General features: G+C 35.4%; 1 protein-coding gene across 2 annotated transcripts in view; it reads right to left on the bottom strand.

Annotated features, from left to right (window-relative positions):
- The window catches only part of LOC149776968 (active breakpoint cluster region-related protein-like), a 144,582-nt gene extending 134,628 nt beyond the window's left edge, over window positions 1-9,954 (bottom strand). For both annotated transcript variants that reach the window (XM_089941686.1, XM_089941687.1), the window contains exon 1: window positions 8,139-9,954. In XM_089941686.1, coding sequence (XP_089797812.1) covers window positions 8,139-9,813 — 1,675 coding nt within the window. In that variant the 5' untranslated portion in view covers window positions 9,814-9,954. The remainder of the gene's footprint in view (window positions 1-8,138) is intronic.
- Window positions 9,955-18,265: the final 8,311 nt, after the last annotated feature.

Raw genomic sequence — 18,265 nt, 5'->3', positions numbered from 1 at the left:
CTCAGATCTGCTGGTGTGTTATGTGGTGGCAGATCTGGGTCTGTGCTGCTTGCAGATGGACTCAACTTCTAAGTGTCCATATGCAGTACTAGTTGACTGATGGTTTCCTACCTTATGTATTCAAATAAACACAGATGAAGACCTCAACATCATGGCTATGGTGTGTGTGTGTGTGTGTGTGTGATTTGAAATTTAAACCTAGCTTTAACAATTTTTCAGTCATGTCGCTATGATGTCTGGACTGTGGTATTTTTATAGTGCCGCAGACATGTAGCAACATGTCCCAATCAGTCACATTATCCTGACACCAGGCTGTCTGGTCCTAACCCTAAGCTCTTAATGCTGAGCACCTAGCGAGGCAGCTGTTCCATTTTTTTTATATACACGTATAAGTCTTTGGTATGACTCGGCCTGGGTTCAAACCTGCGACTTCCCGCAAGATTATGGTGATGATGCTTTACCTAAAATGAAGCACACTAACAACTGAAAATACTAAATATACAGAATAAACTCTCCAGTGGTTGTGATGAAATGAGCTCATCATTTAAAGAAGCATATGTTGCCATTTTACGAAGCCTTATGAACCTAGAAATGTATTTTAAAACTTTTTTTGGTGATGAATTAGATTTTGTCAAGTTACCTTATATACTTGCTTATAAGTCAAGTTAAACTGAAACAACCAAGATCCCGATCTGCCATAGCATAATGCACCTGCAAATCAGGGTCTATTTTGTTTGTAAGCAAGTATAAATGGTATGCTAAATGAAAAGAGCAACAATATTAGGAAGCAGCAAGAAATGTCTCCTCAACCATAAATGTAAAATGCTACACAATGACTTTTTATGGGGGAGGGGGAGTTAACAGCCTATTTAACACATTATTGACTATATCATGCCAAGGAATTATAAGCTATTTCCATGTCTCAAGGACACACATAGGCTGTTGACCTTGGTTGGCCTGGCCAGATCTGAACCCATGAGCGTCTGATGAATTACAACTGAGCTATCGACTATGGTATGATGTATCAAAAATTAAATGGCATCAAGAGTGCACTTTTATCATTTTTGCAAGCCCTACCTTGTTTATTTAATGAAATCTCCCCAATATTTGGAAAATTCTCCTTTTTCTCAAATTAAGGTAGTGGTGCGGAGTTGCCCCCACCCCAGACCCCAAAATTTAAGTTCTAGAATAGATTCTGGATATATACCTACATAAACATTTACTTTCAGAGTAAAAGGCTGCAATTATACAACAAAATATTCTGAAAGATTTGAGTGAATGGTGTGAGGATTTTTAATTTTATAACTAAGGTTATCCATGTACATTACATTATGTGAAAAGCAAATAACTACATTCACCCTGTTAAAATTTAAAGAATTACATTAAACTGTGTTGAATAAGCACTCAATGTTGACCATAAATGTATTTATCTTTGAAATAACCCCAAAACTGTAACTACACCAGGAATTAAGGTAAAATAAATTTAAAAAAAAAAAATGAAATTAATACTACAGTTTAATCATATGTGCCATATTTCTCCACCATGGATTTTACTTGGGGTACTTGTAGCTATAGGCTTATAGTTCAGAGGAGAATGCGTATTTATTTACTGACTAGACAGATTTTTAAGAAATATTTTTGATTTTCTGAAATGAAGTTCAAATACTTAAATGTTGCCTTAAATACACCATTACTGATGTCGTGTACATGGACTTCCAATTTAATATATTATTCACCATTGCAATCTTTGACAAGCAAAAATATGCACATGGTACACGTATGCAATCTACTGTATTTAAAAATATGTCAAGTAAATAAAGATCATATAGGACTCATGATTCTAATTATATAAATAAACAGGAACCAACCTAAAAGTGGGTGAACCTAAAAACCAAAAACAGAGTATGCATGGCTTGGAGGGCTGATTAGTTGATAAGGGAAAGTTAAAGTTTTGGAAACTGAATCTTTTAATAGCTTGTCCTATTTATAACTGAAAAGAAATAGAGATAATGTACTATTAATGGAATTTAACTCCTCTTAAAGACTCGTTACCAAAATCAGCACCTGATTTGTTAGATGCAGAATTGAAAATGTATGTTTCAAAACATGTTGATCATCATAATGCCACAATTTTCCCCACACAGAAACTGTAATCAAAGATGGGTCTATCATGATGAAATAGGTTTGATCATAACTCGGACAGCATTCAGTAATTTAAAGTTTTTGAATTTTTAATATGTTTTAATAGGTTTAGAAAGGGACCTGAATTAGTTCCATCAGTTATTGCAATAGACACTGCTCATATAATGAGCTAAAGACCAATGGTCAGTTTGTGCCATGTTGCCAGGGAACTGGTCACCATCTTGTTGTGGTTGTGGGCAAATTACTGATGACTGCTCTTTTACCTGTATTCATGAACAGCTAGTCAAAGGAAGATGGTCTATTTAACATACTTTTTAAGGGAATTTTCATTATTTTGTTTTTATTTGATGTAAAATCAAATTACAAGGATTGAACAATTTAATCTGATATGTTCATGAAGTATGAACCCAAAATATATATACCTAACCAAACAGTAGTTAACTCTACCTATTTTTGGTTCATAATTCTGTGAAAGCACAAACATAAATGATCAATCCATAATAGTACATCTACTGCATTTAATATCATGCTCACAGACTGGTTTAATTGGCTGAATATTAAAATCACAGATTTTATATAGTGTTAACTATGTACCTACATACTTGACTTCATACCAGCCCATTAATTATGTTGCAATGTGGAAAATGGATCCATATGAAGGATAATTACATTGGGTTGTGAAGTGGAAAATGAATCCACATGAAGCATAATTAAATTGTAATGTCTGATGTGGTTAAAGATCACATTTTCACCAAAGGGTTACATATTCGCAGTGATCGATCCTTTAGCAATTTCAAATGGAATGTCTGACATAAGTGTTTACAACACAGTAAACCGAATAATAGTTTGGACTATGCTACACCAGTGCTGATGTGTGAATAAAAACTAAGGAAATTCACACATTACATTGTTATGCTATATCTTTAAATTCATATCCTGATAACAGAGGGTACATCATGTTCAAACAGAAAAACAGGATACATATACAGGATACAGCCAATGGCATTTATTATCACAAACGAAAACAAGCAATCCCTCAAGCACTCATGAAACAACAGCCAGTTGTTGCTTCCCAGAGGCAACATGTTCAAAAAGAAAAATGCGATTTAGGACTGAGCAAATGGCATTTATTATCACAAACAAAAACAAGCAACACCCGAAGCATTCATGTTATCACAATGCTTGTCAGCAAGTCAGCTGTTGTTTCTCACAGGGACTAGAATAAATAGTCTGCACCATGACTGAACTATACTGAGTATATTATCTGATAATAGATGTTAGGTTTCTGCCTCAGCATGTTCTGATAGTGTTCCACCCAGCATACCTGGGCAGAAGATGTTGTGTCCATTGGCTCTTCAAATATGGCGGACACACAACTTCAAAGGGACAATGAAAAGAATAGATAGAACCTAATGTACTAGTAGTGGTAAAAAAGTATAGCATATCTTATTTGCTTTGACACCTTTACTCTTGTCTGCATCACTCAATCATCTTATTGTTGACTGTTTATATTTTATTGTTATAAACATTTGTCAAGTGCTCAGGCAATTACCTGTCAGAATATTTGGTTCACCTAAAAGGTGCAGTAATATGAATGTTTCCATCCTGCAGCTTGGTCTCATTTAACTTTAGTGCTCACCGATGAGATACCAGTGTTTATTATAATAATTCCCATATATTCTTAAATAGCTTTTCTTGTAATACTAATAATAATTAATTACAAGCTGCAATTTTAATCTTTTTTGTCATTGATTCAACCTTGAAAATTCATTGCACTACTGGATGTTCATGACACTACATTGCAAATTACCTGCCATCTTAAAGTTTTTGTCACTTCTGCAACATTGCTAGAGCCAACATAGATATGGACAGATGTGCATTAAAGAAAAATGGCAGGCAGAATTTTCTATTCCCTGGACAAAAAAAGTGTGCCCAGTGGAAGCATAGGAGTGAAGATTTGGGGAACACTGGACATTAATTAAAGTATATTTACTTTAGTTTGATCAGACTTACTCCGATGTCTTTTTCCTGATGGAATAAAAAGTCTGACACAAGCAAGTGTATGTGTTTTCAAATTCCACTGACATACATTCAGTTGGCTGAAATGCGATGGTAGCAGAGGAATACATTTATGATGAAGAAATATGTTTCTTTAAGGAAACGAAGCAATCTAATCACTTGTATCTGTTTTATTGTGCTTTTATTCCTTTCATTAAAGAAATTTACCCCTACTTCAATCAACTTCTTCATTTCTCAGCTATCATTGCATTTCAACCAACAGGAAATTATGTCAGTGGAACTTGAAAACGTGTCCATCTGCTTGTATCTGGCTTTAATTCCATCAGGACAATTTGCTTGTATCTGGATCTAATTCCATCAGGACAATTTGCTTATATCTGGCTTTAATTCCATCTGGACAATTTGCTTGTATCTGGCTTTCATTCCATCAGGACAATTTGCTTGTATCTGGCTTTCGTTCCATCAGGACAATTTGCTTGTATCTGGCTATAGTTCGATCAGGATAATTTGCTTATGTCTGGCTTTAATTCCATCAGGATAATTTCCTTGTATCTGGCCATAATTCCATCAGGACAATTTGCTTGTGTCTGGCTATAATTCTATCAGGACAATTTGCTTATGTCTGGCTTTAATTCCATCAGGACAATTTGCTTGTATCTGGCTTTAATTCCATCAGGACAATTTGCTTGTATCTGGCTTTAATTCCATCAGGACAATTTGCTTGTATCTTGCTATAATTCTATCAGGACAATTTGCTTGTATCTGGCTATAATTCCATCAGGACAATTTGCTTGTATCTGGCTCTAATTCCATCAGGACAATTTGCTTGTATCTGGTTTTAATTCCATCAGGACAATTTGCTTGTATCTGGCTTTAATTCCATCAGGACAAAGACATGAGAGTAAGCATAGCCCAACTAAAGCAATTAGACTTTTATCTGTGTAAAAGTGTCAATATGGGCTGCCAAGTGCGCCAGACATTCTTGAAAGTTGGGTCTCTTGTTTCCAAGTCAGTTGAAAGTAGAAGTTATGGTGCAGAAACAAAATTGGGAACAGACACACAGATGGACAAATGGATATCTTCGTATTATGATCTGCCTTATAGGTGTATAAAAATCATTTTCTAATACTTAAAAAGAAAATATTTTTTTTACAAATGTATTAGAAAATGATTATTTGATATATTAAGCTGATTTTCTAATATTTAAACATTAATTTCTAATATTCCATATATTTTCTAATTTCAGAACATGTTTGTTTTCTATTATTAGAAATTTTCTTTGTTTCATTGAAAGGAAAAAAATCAGCAAACCTCATTTCCTTTTAATGAAAAACATATACATCTCATGGTATATCAATTATACAGTGTACTAATTATACATATTGTTCCATATATCTATATTGTGTATTTAACTTTTGTCCATGATTGTCAATTGCAAGGGCCTTTGGTTAACAACTGATTACATAGCTTACATTTGTCCATGATTGCAGGTTGAACTTTAAGATACATGTATATGTGTGTATGTGAATGTGTATAAGCATGTATCTCTTGTAATGGCTGAATACATGTACATATCATATTCTCTATATCAAATGTGCCACCTACTGTTTCTTCAAGATTTAAAATGTATACACATATACTTGGCGTGCACATCATGGCTAAGCATCTAAAGTATATCAAAATAAAGATTCCTGACCTGTGTTTGTTCTTTAATTAATCTAGTAGTAATGTCCAATGGTCACTGCCACATTAAGGTCACTTGTGTCCCATGCAGGTAATTGATTGCACCTATTAACTGATGGAACTGCTTACTTGTCCAGTACAAGCAATATACAGCTACAAACTCTACAACATTATAATGTATTCCCTTAAGTTCAAGAGTCGGGAAAGCTCTGCGGACACTTCATAAATATGTCGCTTGTGAAAATCTTTTTCTGTCTTTGTGAAACCAGTTTTTATACTCCATATAGCATCCTCTTATGCTTTCTTTTGCCCTGCCCAAGGTATTTTTACTTTTGCCATGTGCAACTTTTAAAATATATTAATATTAAAGTTTCAACAAACACCTTATTAACACTGTGATATAGCAAGCAATATTATACAGCCTTTGTATGTTCATTCATCTATCTGTCTGTTACCACATGTCCTAAAATGGGTGGAAATCCATAAATCTGAGTTATATTGACCTTGGGGTAACCATTTGCAACTCCTGCCCATTCTATTCATGAGAGGGATCCAAGGACAGTTGTAAAACAGTTACAATGACATTTTCATATAGTTTTTGACCAAACTTTATAATTGAAGAACATCATAATGTCACGACCTTTCCAGTGGCTGAAGTAGTTAAAGTGTCTGCCTCAGATGAGGTAGGTCATGGGTCTGAAACCTAGCCGAGTCATACCAAAGACTTATAAAAATAGTACTAGTGGCTACCTCGCTTGGCGATCAACTTTAAGAGGTTAGTGTTAGGTATGGTTGGCCTGGTATCATGATAATGTGACTGGGTGGGGCATCCTGCTACATGTCTGTGGCATAATGCCCCAGTGCACTATAAACTGCCACACTGCAAACATTGTAGCAATATGACAGAAAAATTGTTAAAGCTACCTTAAAAAATCCAGATCAAATACACACTCATAAATGTTATGGATTTTGACTTTCACTGTCTGGGGGCAGTTGAGTACTAGTGTCAGGAGTACATAGAAGGGGATCTGGAATATGAATTGAGAAGCATGGGAATTTGTAACAGTTTGCCATTGCAGTTGCTCCATCTAATATGAAACTAAGTTAATTATACTTGTCATGTACGTGTCCTTCTTGGAGAAAACTCAGAGATTAGGTACTGGTAATACTCGTGATCAGTGCATGCATGTGTGTGCTTGTAATGTTGCACAACTCCCTCTATACAGTTTAACAGTCTTCAAACCTTGAGATATCATTTGGTGTGATCTGTTGTTGATGTGTTTATAAGTTTCAGAATTCTGAAGCAATCCCTTGGGGTGTGATTTTGCATAAATTTTAAATAACTCAAATTATCAGATCACCATGTCTGAGAATTGATCTGTGTGAATACCAATCCAAGTGTCAACAAATTTGAGGTTACATTAAGGCCCCCAGGTCATGCTCTGGGGAAACACAGTTATGGCCCCATGGTCAAAACCTAGAAAACCTTGAGGTCCACACTCCACCTTTTTAAGTGTAAGAAAATTAATCTAAGTAAAGTATGCAACTGACTTTGACCCCATGGGTAATCTGTACACCAGATTTTGTCTAATTTGGTAATCTGTACACTTGATTTTATCTAATTTGGTATGCTGCATGCCTTATTTTGTATAATCTTGTCATTTCTTTTCCTAAATTTTTTTATCAGACACCTGCAAATAGTTGAATAGATGAATTGGAAAAAAAGAAAATTCAGGCACATAGATCCTGCAAAGTATACTACACACAAATCATCCTAAAAATATATGTATATTATACAATTCTGAACAAATTCTTACCCAGATCTTCATAACAAAATCCTGGGGTGACAGTTCCAATCTTGACCTACTAGCCATACAACCAAAAGAAACAATGGGAAAATGTTATCAAAATTTTTTCTTTTTCCTATGTAAATTTGGTTACTTTTTACATGAAATTTCACTTACCCAATAATGAACTTTAGATGGGCTAGAAAACTCTCGCCCTGAAAGTCTTAACACTGATGATGCAACCTGTCAGTGGAAAAACAGTAACTCTGGTATGCTGTCTGTTATTACAGGTCCCAGGGCAACTTTAATTTTTCATGGACATTTAAAGTATCAGTACAAACTCAGGCCATTATATTGTTAAGAAACAGACCAACAAGAAGAAAAGTACTAGAATTAAACTACTAAATAAAGAATTCTGTATGATTTGAAATCTTTCCAATTGGGTCAAGGGCACATGCAGCCCCCCCACCAACTAATAAATTTCTTCAGTGTATGTTGTATACTTACATGTAGTTGAGAGTCGATGATTGGTCTTGGTTTGTCCCTCCTCTAGTAGATTAGAGTCAGTTAAAGATTCTATCTTTTCCCCATTTTCGCCTCGACTCATTCCATCCTCAGACACTCCTGAATCTGTACTATGTTTTGATTCCGTTTCAAATTTATCAAGTAAAGGACCATCATCTAAGTCATCTTCACTTCCTGTATCAAGATGAAATTCCTGTTCTGCTAAACTGATCCCTGGCAGAGTCAGAACTGCATTTAAAGACCAGTTCTCATAATCAGGTATAGATGGATGTGGCTTTATCTTCCGTACAGGCGATGACAGTTTTCTTAATGTCTCTGGAGGTTTCACAGGTATGGAATTTAGATTTTCTCTACTGATAGTCCCAGCTGTATTATACGATTTTTCATCATCAGAACTGGACAGGGATTTAAACCTCTTCCCAACAACCGAGTTATCTTCCACACCACTGTATTTCCTGAAAAGGTGCATATTATTGTATTTAGTGTCTATATCATCCAAGTCACTCTCTAAAATAACATTACTTTCATTAGGTCCTTGCTGCTTTTTCATAGTATCCGTCTGAGAAGTATTTGTTACTTGAACAGCTGTGACAAATTGTTTTTTACCATTCCATGTAGAAAACTTGTTGTTTACATGTTTGACATCAGAATACCAACTATCCTCATTGTCCACCTTGTCCACACTTGTGGTTAGTTTCCTTTGGTCTGTTTTATAATTACTATCTAATACCTCTCTTGATTTAGAGTTAAATTCTGGAATGGCTGTTCTCACATCTGTTGATCGTGTGCAGCTACGAGCTATCAATGGAGATGAATAAATGTCAATTGATTTATCTGCTACTGAGGTAAATTGCTTGGTTAAACTGCAATTCGTTTGAGATGATCTGTGGTTTAAAACATCATCACCCTGGAATTTGCTGATGTCTTGTGTTTTGATAAGATTTCCATCTTTATTTCCTACTACGCTCTGACCATCTCTCACATTTGAGTCCTGCTTTTTCAAACTCAAAGATGGGTTTACTTCTGCTATTTCCTCATAAGAATTAATGTGTCTTCTCCATCGTCGAGACTGTGGGTTTCGACTCACAACTTTTGGTTGATTTTTTTCCTGTTCATCCTCACCTGACGAATCCGATGACGAACTGTATAACTGAACTTTTTCTACTAGCTCAAACTGTCGAACCTTATCTTTCACTGACCCCCTCCCTGAACAAATTTTCCTTTCAGATGTATGTGCTACTTTTTCCTCCTGTTTATCAAAATGGATTTCTGAGTAAGCACCATCTATATCGTCATACTCACTGCTGCACGGGATTATGATTTGACTGTCACGCTTAAATGAATCGGTATGTTGATTCGATTTGTGTGATTTGTTTACCTTGGCATACAAATAGTCTGTGTTACTAACCGAAACTGAAAAAGGAACATTAATTTCCTTGAGCGCGTTCTGAAGAAAGTTTTGGACCAGTTCTTCCTGATTAAGTGTATTGTGCAAATTTTCAATACACTGTTTCGTTTCCTGATAAGCACGAGTCAACTTTTCAACGCTAGTCGAGTCGCCATCAACACAGGTCTCCAGACGCGTCAGAATTTCAGTTGGAACATCTGCCTTAAAACTTACCTGCCACAATGCTTTAAACCTTTCTAACAGATCCATATCGTTTTGATGCAATGTTAGAGTAATTTCTGAACATTTAAAAACATGTCCTGACTCTATATCTTGTTGTGTACGTTTTCATTTCGCGTAACACTATCTATTAACCATGATATTGTGTTTCCGGGTCTAACGCACAAGATAATATGACGTCAAGAAAGGAGTACCTTTGCTATTTATAGAAACTAAAAGGGAAACACCTGGTTCTGATGTCTCAGCCGCACTTGATTTGTATGATGTTTGAAAACCGAATGTGTGTATATATTGGATTTTTAAAGTAGCTTTAATTTTTCGATCATATCGCTTCGATGTATGTGGCGTGACAGCTTATAGTAATGTCTAGCACAGGGGCATCGTGCCGCAGACATGTAGCATGATGTCCCACCCAGTTACATTATATCGACACCAGGCCGACTAGTCTTAACACTAATCTCTTAATGCTGAGCGCCAAGCGAGGAAGCTGCTAGTACCATTTTTATGTTCTTGGTATGACCCGGCCGGAAACCGAATGTCGTACAAGACTATATATACAGCACGTCACAGAAATGAGTGTACTTAATAATTTAAGTATGGAATATGACACTTTCACGGGCTCCTGCAGAATTATTTTGGGTGGGTAGGTGAGGCAAACAGGTAGTGCTCAGTTATAAAGTTTTACCGATGTATGCCAAAACATATTTATAAGTGGAATACAGGGAGCGCCCATTACTGTTACCACCACCACCACTACTACTACTACCAATACTGATAATAATAATAACAATACGTAGTAGTAATAGTATCCGTCGCCCGATAATGCAAGAAACAGATTTCAACACGTATATAACGTACCTTTTCGACACGTTAAGTGTTAGATTGGATATTCGATATGCCATTTTATTATGCTATAAGACGTCAGCACATAAAAGTGTTTGCTATTTTGTGGAAGGGTGTGTACTTTTGTTTTCTTATTTATGCCTTCATTCCAGGATGCAACTAAGTTGTAGTATTATTTTACAATGTCAAGACGGTGTAATAATTACAATGAAAATTACTTTGTAGACTGTATCAGACCGACTATTTAATTCTCCCGCAAATTGATGGTTTGTCCCTTTTATACTCGTTTTTTTTGTGTTTGTTTTTTGAATTTCCGTTATATCGTGCTTCAGATTGCACGCGGTATTAGATTCTTGTCAGTGATTTTTATAAAGGTGTTTGGTTTTTCTTGCGGGGGGTGGGGTGGGCGGGGGGCAAACGGATGTTGAAATTCAGTTATTTACTCAGTAATTTACGACCGCATTCCACAAATCCCAAGGTAATAGGAACATTTGGTTTTGAATTAAAATAACCGAAGTTACAACGGATATCAAAAGGATAGCGTTTTAGGGCTTGGTAAACAGATTTTAGTAAAACGCAGACTCATCGTTTAAATGAGCGTTTAATAACACTCTCTTTAAGGGCCTGACCGTTTCACTGGAGAAATGTATTTAGGAATCTAAATTTGTTCTCATTAACCTCTACCCCATTAAATGGTTTATCCCTAATGTCTGAAATGAAATTTAAAATCCAGTTACTTATACAAAATCTGTTGTGGGAGTAAACCAACCGCGATGAAAATAAAATAAAATATTCCGAATTAAGAGACTAGTTAAATAATCCGTACATCTGCATATTACACAAGCAAACGATAAATAAATATCCTGCCGAAGAATATGTGTCAGTCACGCGAAAGATTAGTGGCAGGCAGACCATGGTGAAATGCAAACAAGTTAACAAAAACAACATCAACAAAAAAAGTTATAAAAATTGTCTCTAAATGCAAATTACAAAATGAAAAGACAGAAGGAGTTGACATACATGACATTTACAGAAAAATCTTTAAAGAGGAAAATTCCTTTGATATATTGAGGGATACAATAACTCACATCGAAGACCAATAGAAATTAATCCTATCGAAACCAACGTGGAAGAAGAGAGAAGAAAAGATTTCAAAACTTTGGATCTATCGATTTGTTTGCCTGACAACTGTTGCATTAAGTTTAAACCTGGTCAAATACAATTACAAAATAAAAGGTAATGAAAACAGTTTTTGCCTCCTTAAGTGATTACATATTTCATATCAAGAAAGAATATTTTACGTGATTTAGTCTTTTAAAAACTGATCTACTTAAAAAGGTGAAGATATAGAAGGTACATTCTATCAACAAGAGTTCAAAAGAATATTTAACAGAAAATGAAGACTAAAAGAATGAACGGAAAGGAGTACGACCTCATGAAATGGAAATTATATAAGGAATCATTTATCTATTGGGAACCAAGTGAAAATATGATATCATTACAATAATGGAGAAAGTACAATACATTCATATCGCTGTAAAGGAGCATGTAACTTTAAGCTTCGGAGTTTCGTGCATGTGACTCACACAATTACTCAGTAAAATCATGGTTTTTCCCTAACAAAATGTTTACCATGCACACTATCAAGGCTCAATAAAAAGTCATCCACAAATGATAACAGAGATGCGAAGGGTGTGTTTAAACTGATATTACAACACTGGAGGAAATGAAACATTTGAAAGCAAAATCAACAGATAATTAAATGTGATTGTGGAAAATGTTAAATACAGGCTCATCGTATTGCACAATTGATTCAATATTATATTACGAACACGAAACATAAATCAATATTGCTCTCGATATTAAAATCACGAATTGTAATAATGCGTTTGGAAACTTTAACAATTTGTGATAGATGGACACAACTAGGTCTATTCACAGAGGCAAATCAACAGATAATTAAATGTGATTGTGGAAAATATTAAATACAGGCTCATCGTATTGCACAATTGATTCAATATTATATTACGAACACGAAACAAATCAGAATTGCTCACGATATTAAAATCAAGGATTTTAATAATGGGTTTGGAAACTTTAGCAATTTGTGATAGATAGATGGACACAACTAGGTCTACTCACAGAGGCAAACAATACATTGTTTTGTAGAAGCCATAAACTTACCTGTGACTCACTATAAAGAGACGGCGAAAACACTGCAGGACTCTTGTCCAAAATACATCATTTCTACTTCAAATGTGTTCTCCTTCACTCTTCATCGCTTCGGTCGGTCGATATAGGTACTTTTTGTGAACTTAAACACAGCTAAATAAAATTCTAATTTTGGATGCACTATTTCAAATTTACATGTTACAGAACTATACAATATTTTTACACACTCCGTCATCAGCACACTTGGCTACCAGTCACACTGGTCAATCAAGCAGTCAGTATTCCAGGCAGCCACCGACCACCATTCAGTTCCTTGATCAATCAAGCAATTAGCGCCCATCAATCGGTCAGTAACACCCGATCACCTGCTACTCGACCAGCAACACTGTTCATTCAGCTCTACGGCTGCTATGGTTCAGCTTTACATCTGCTATGGTCAACTTCTATTGTTAGCTCTACAGCTGGTACCACGTCAACTCCGATCAGCTGAAATAAAATCTAACACCGTGCACTAAGAATGGCACAGGCATATACGATAACATGTATTGAATGTTATATACGGTAAGCTATAAAAAAAATTACATTAGCTATACGGTAAGCTATACAAATTCAAAAGTGAACCTACCTGTGTCCAATAAGAATCCCGTGGTACGAAACGTTTATGAATAAAATGCAACTTAATTGTTAATATCAGTCTCCTGCTAAGTGACATACAATAATAGAGAATATTTGCATTATACTACGAAAACCGGAGTTACATAGAAAATATACAAAAATAAATGTGGTAGTACAATAGTTATAACCTATAATATACATAAGAAATTATTAAATAACTTACATATCCCTACAGCTGAAGGTTTGCAAGTCGTTAAGTGCACTGCTCACTGACAAGACGTTCCGTAATGTGAAGATTCAGTCTTACGGTGAGGCATTTATACACAGATGATGCAGCCATACCTCGTCTGCGCGCCGGAAGTATTCGGTTTTTCCCATCGAAATCACTTCGCACGTGCGGCATAGGATGAGCCAAAATCACTGTTTCGAAAAATTGTACAATATACATAAATCACCCTCGGGTATCGTTGTACACAAAAAAACAACAAAGTAACATGAGTGCATGAATTTAATACATAAAGGGATTTATACAATTCCGTGACAGTATTTTCTTTGTGACATCATCACATTTTGAAATCTTTTTCCGGCGTTTATCATATATGTAGTGTTACAGCAATGGAATTTCTCGACTGTTCAGGATGAGAACAATTATTTTATAAACACAGAATAACGTGATCCATGTCTAAATTATCTTCACTACCACTTTGTGGTTTTATCAAATTTATACATCTCAGATAACATAAAAATGCGTGTTCATTCAATATCAAGTAATTTCATTCTCGTGACTTGTTTAATATTTGTCTTAGTGTTTGTAAGTCACATTCATTGTCATGCTAATTAAACTAAGGCTTCGTTTATTCCTGTATTTTTATTTTGTGTACTTTTGTTTTATTCACTTTAGTGCTCTCAGTATTTTCTCCATTTTCTTTTTGGTGCCCTTTATTTCTTGAAGACCAATTTGTAAAGTATTCTCTTTGACAATCTCTGACTTTTTTTTCTGTTGCAAATTTCTCTTTTCCGCTAACATTTTACCTATTGTTTTTATTTGCCAAATTACAGATCAAATTATTTGTAACTATTGAAAGTAAAACACAGTAAGTCGTGTTAATAATTGTAATATCTTCAAAATCATGTTAGCTACCTTTCCAAATTTCCATATCAAGATAATGGAAAAACGCGATGACAGCCATGAAAACGAAAAGAAGTTTAGAATAAGAAAAAGCTGCAAAGTTTTTAATCAGCCACCTGGTTGCTAAGTAGCCTTTTATTTGACACAATTGTTCCTCAACACATACGATGGATATATGTATGAGTGAAAAGTGAAATAGAGGGAACATCGATATAGGTACGTTTTGTGAACTTAAACACAGCTAAATAAAATTCTAATTTTGGATGCACTATTTCAAATTTACATGTTACAGAACTATACAATATTTTTAAGAGTCGCAAATTATTACTGCAGGTTTCAGTTGTGTCTCCTATTAAATTACTGAGATGAATCTCCTACTCTTAGTACATGCTAGAGGAATTTTAGCTTGCAAACTAAGAATGATATTGGTTACTCTTACTCATATAATAATTATAAATAATCTTAACTAACAGTCTAAATATTATGTAGATTAATTTTACAATCGGTAAGAAAATTCTGATAACAAATTAACGATGTAAAACTAACTACTCACTTCTGATCCCCCCCCCATAGGCATGGATCATAATCTCATCTTGTGAATAAATGTTGTGGTATCTAAGGAAGACAAGCTTGTTTTAATCACTTGATATACCCCCCTTTCGATGATTAGTACTTTTTACGGAATGTAAATTATATTTCATCTCTTTTTTAAATAAAGATTTTTGTAAAAGTTCTTAATTTAATTCCTTCTTGACCAGTTACAATGATATTCCCCATACTTCATTACGTTTACTATCTCTTTTAATTTTATTTTTTCACATCGCCAACAAGGGACTACACTTTAGGGCGAAGGCCAAGAAATTTTTGTATTGGCCTGCCCATGCATTCATTCTTAAATTTTCGGATAACTTTTTTTTATTAGTTTCTCTGTATAAAGGGTGGCAATTTGGGTACTCGCTTATTTCGTGCATCATATGGTTTGCTTTTCATATCATGATAAGTATTTTCTGTGATAAATTCCAATGAAAGACTACAAGTCTTCGTATATAATAATTCAACATATTTATATTGAACTTGTAAGCGATTAAAATAAAAGTCATATTACGATAAATTTGCTTAAATCCAACAATGATTTGCCTGTGTATCCGGATCGATTCAATGTTAAATATGATTTGAGTCTGCAAACGACTATTAAGTGATTATTAAATATTTTCTTGTCACATTCCAGGGATGGAACCCCATCGTTATATTTTGTCAATTTCAATTGGTCTAATTAGTTCAACATTAACATACTTTCGTAGATTTTCCCTTGTGTTACCAAATTCTGACTTATTTATTACTAAAACTAAATTTGAGAACTTTGTGCATTGCTGATATGCTAGGACTCCTGCCTTGCCTGATCAATCCCATTTACAGTCTAAAAAATACATTGCTGACATACAGGGACTTCTGCCATCCTAAACAATGTCATTCACAGCCTCTACTGTGCATTGCTGATATGCTAGGACTCATGCCTTGCCTGATCAATCCCATTTACAGTCTAGAAAATACATTGCTGACATACAGGGACTTCTGCCATCCTAAACAATGTCATTCACAGCCTCTACTGTGCATTGCTGATATGCTAGGACTCATGCCTTGCCTGATCAATCCCATTTACAGTCTAGACAATACATTGCTGATATACAGGGACTTATGCCATCCTGAACAATGTCATTTACAACATCTACTGTGCATTGCTGATATGCTTGGACTTCTGCCTTGCCTGATCAATCCCATTTACAGTCTAGACAATACATTACTCATATACAAGGACTTCTGACATGCTGATCAGTGTCATTCAGAGCCTCTACATTGCATTTTGCTGAATCCTTGAGTTTTCAGTGTTCTGATTAGCTTTGTGCAATGGGCTTAAAAACTTTAACTTGTCCAAAATGTAACTATAAATATATATAGGGAGGGTGCAGAAACAACTCTGGAATTTATGGACATTTGTCAGATGATGAAATATTATACAACCTCAATGAATGTGTTAAATGGGAAAAGTTAAATATTGGAAACGTTGAACCGTGCTGAAAGAAACAGATCCCTGCTGTTCAAAGAACCTACGTCCCTGATTGTGCATTGGATCAAGCATCTGCAAGTACGATTTACAATCTGCTCCATACACAATGAAACCTTATTCAAATATAGATCTTACTCATGGCCTGTATAACCTAAGCAAGACCTTCTGATTATCTCCCCAATCTTTGCTTGCCACGAGTTGTATTAAATCAGTGGGTTTTTTTTTACATTTGTCCATGACGTATCTAATATTTGAAAGTTAAGTTAATTTACGGTCGAAAATAAAGTCTCAAAATGTGATCTCCTCCACAACAGGAAGAGGCAACTATCAAGACAAAGTCTGCGTCATCGCGGATATGATGTTATCGGCCGAAATGAATGCATACAGCTAAAAAAATTATTTTTGGGTGGGGTGGGGTGGGGTGAAAAATATGACTAGTTTTCGTCTGCCAATTTCTAAATTTTATTTATGCTCATCTGTAGTTCACGTTGAATGGCATGCATATTCTTGGATCTACAGCAGATAAAATATTATTCGCCAACATAGAATGAACCGTCAGTTCCAGGATTAAAGCATCTCACAATGCCGTTAACCTTTTATGTTAAATTGGGTGGCTGACAATATTCTGGCCTGGAGATCCCATCTCCTGCCGATAGCTTTCAGAAAAGGTTCATCCTACCTTAGCAATGTTGTTTCTATCTTCATTTACGGCCTCGCAAGCACAGCGACCCCGTGGGCACTGATATGCAACTGACCAGTTTGCTACCAAGATCGTTTTGACTGACCTAACCAACCTGGTTCTGTTTACATCGGTCCCGGCGAGCTTCTTAAGATCAAATTGGAAACTGCAAGCGTCCAACGTAGTCATCAACAATATTGTTTTGAAGCCGCGAGAAGCCATTGCAAACTATTTGTCTGAAATCGTAGAGATCTAAGGAATCAGAGACGCCGTCATGTCTGTGTCGTTATATACAAGACTACATTGATGTTACCAATGATGGGATGAAACAATATATGGGTGCAAATGCTGACGAAATACTATCAGCCCTGCCATTGCCAATTTCAATGGGAGGATATGTAAGAAGGTTATATAACACCAGGTATTGTATCTACAACGATGAAGTGAAATTCAGTGACAACTCCACCTCGATAAAACTCTCCACACATTTCTGTTGAACTAAGACTAGCTTAACTAAGAACAGAAAGATTTCGACTGTGATTCAGTAAGAACGCACTTGTCCGTGTTACAGTTCTTGGTCGAAAACAATCGTTAAAGACGCCAACCAAAGGCGTAAATCAATGTAATTCTAAGTGAGCATGGTCGCTCTCTCCCAGATCGTACAATCGCATAAGACATGAATATTTCCCAGGGAAATATTTTCTACAATTTTATGGCATTGGAAGTAACGAAGTAAAATGCTTGGTTAGAAGTGTGTATGCTTGTTGTACCTGAAAAATGTCAGCCTGTCGAGCAATTATAGTTCACGATGACAGTATTAATTGAAGAAATCTGATGGACTAAGACAAAGCAACCGACACACAAAGACAATCTAAGCAGAACAACAGCTCAGAGATGAAATCAAGAAGAAGACAGTTTTACTAGCGAAATACAAACGTGTAATTGTTATCGTGGATGCTATTTGTGGACTCTCCGCAGC

This window comes from Sinohyriopsis cumingii, chromosome 18 (assembly GCF_028554795.1).
Source record: "Sinohyriopsis cumingii isolate HCF-2022 chromosome 18, ASM2855479v2, whole genome shotgun sequence".
Taxonomy (NCBI): domain Eukaryota; kingdom Metazoa; phylum Mollusca; class Bivalvia; order Unionida; family Unionidae; genus Sinohyriopsis; species Sinohyriopsis cumingii.
This window is presented reverse-complemented; position numbering and strand designations above follow the sequence as displayed.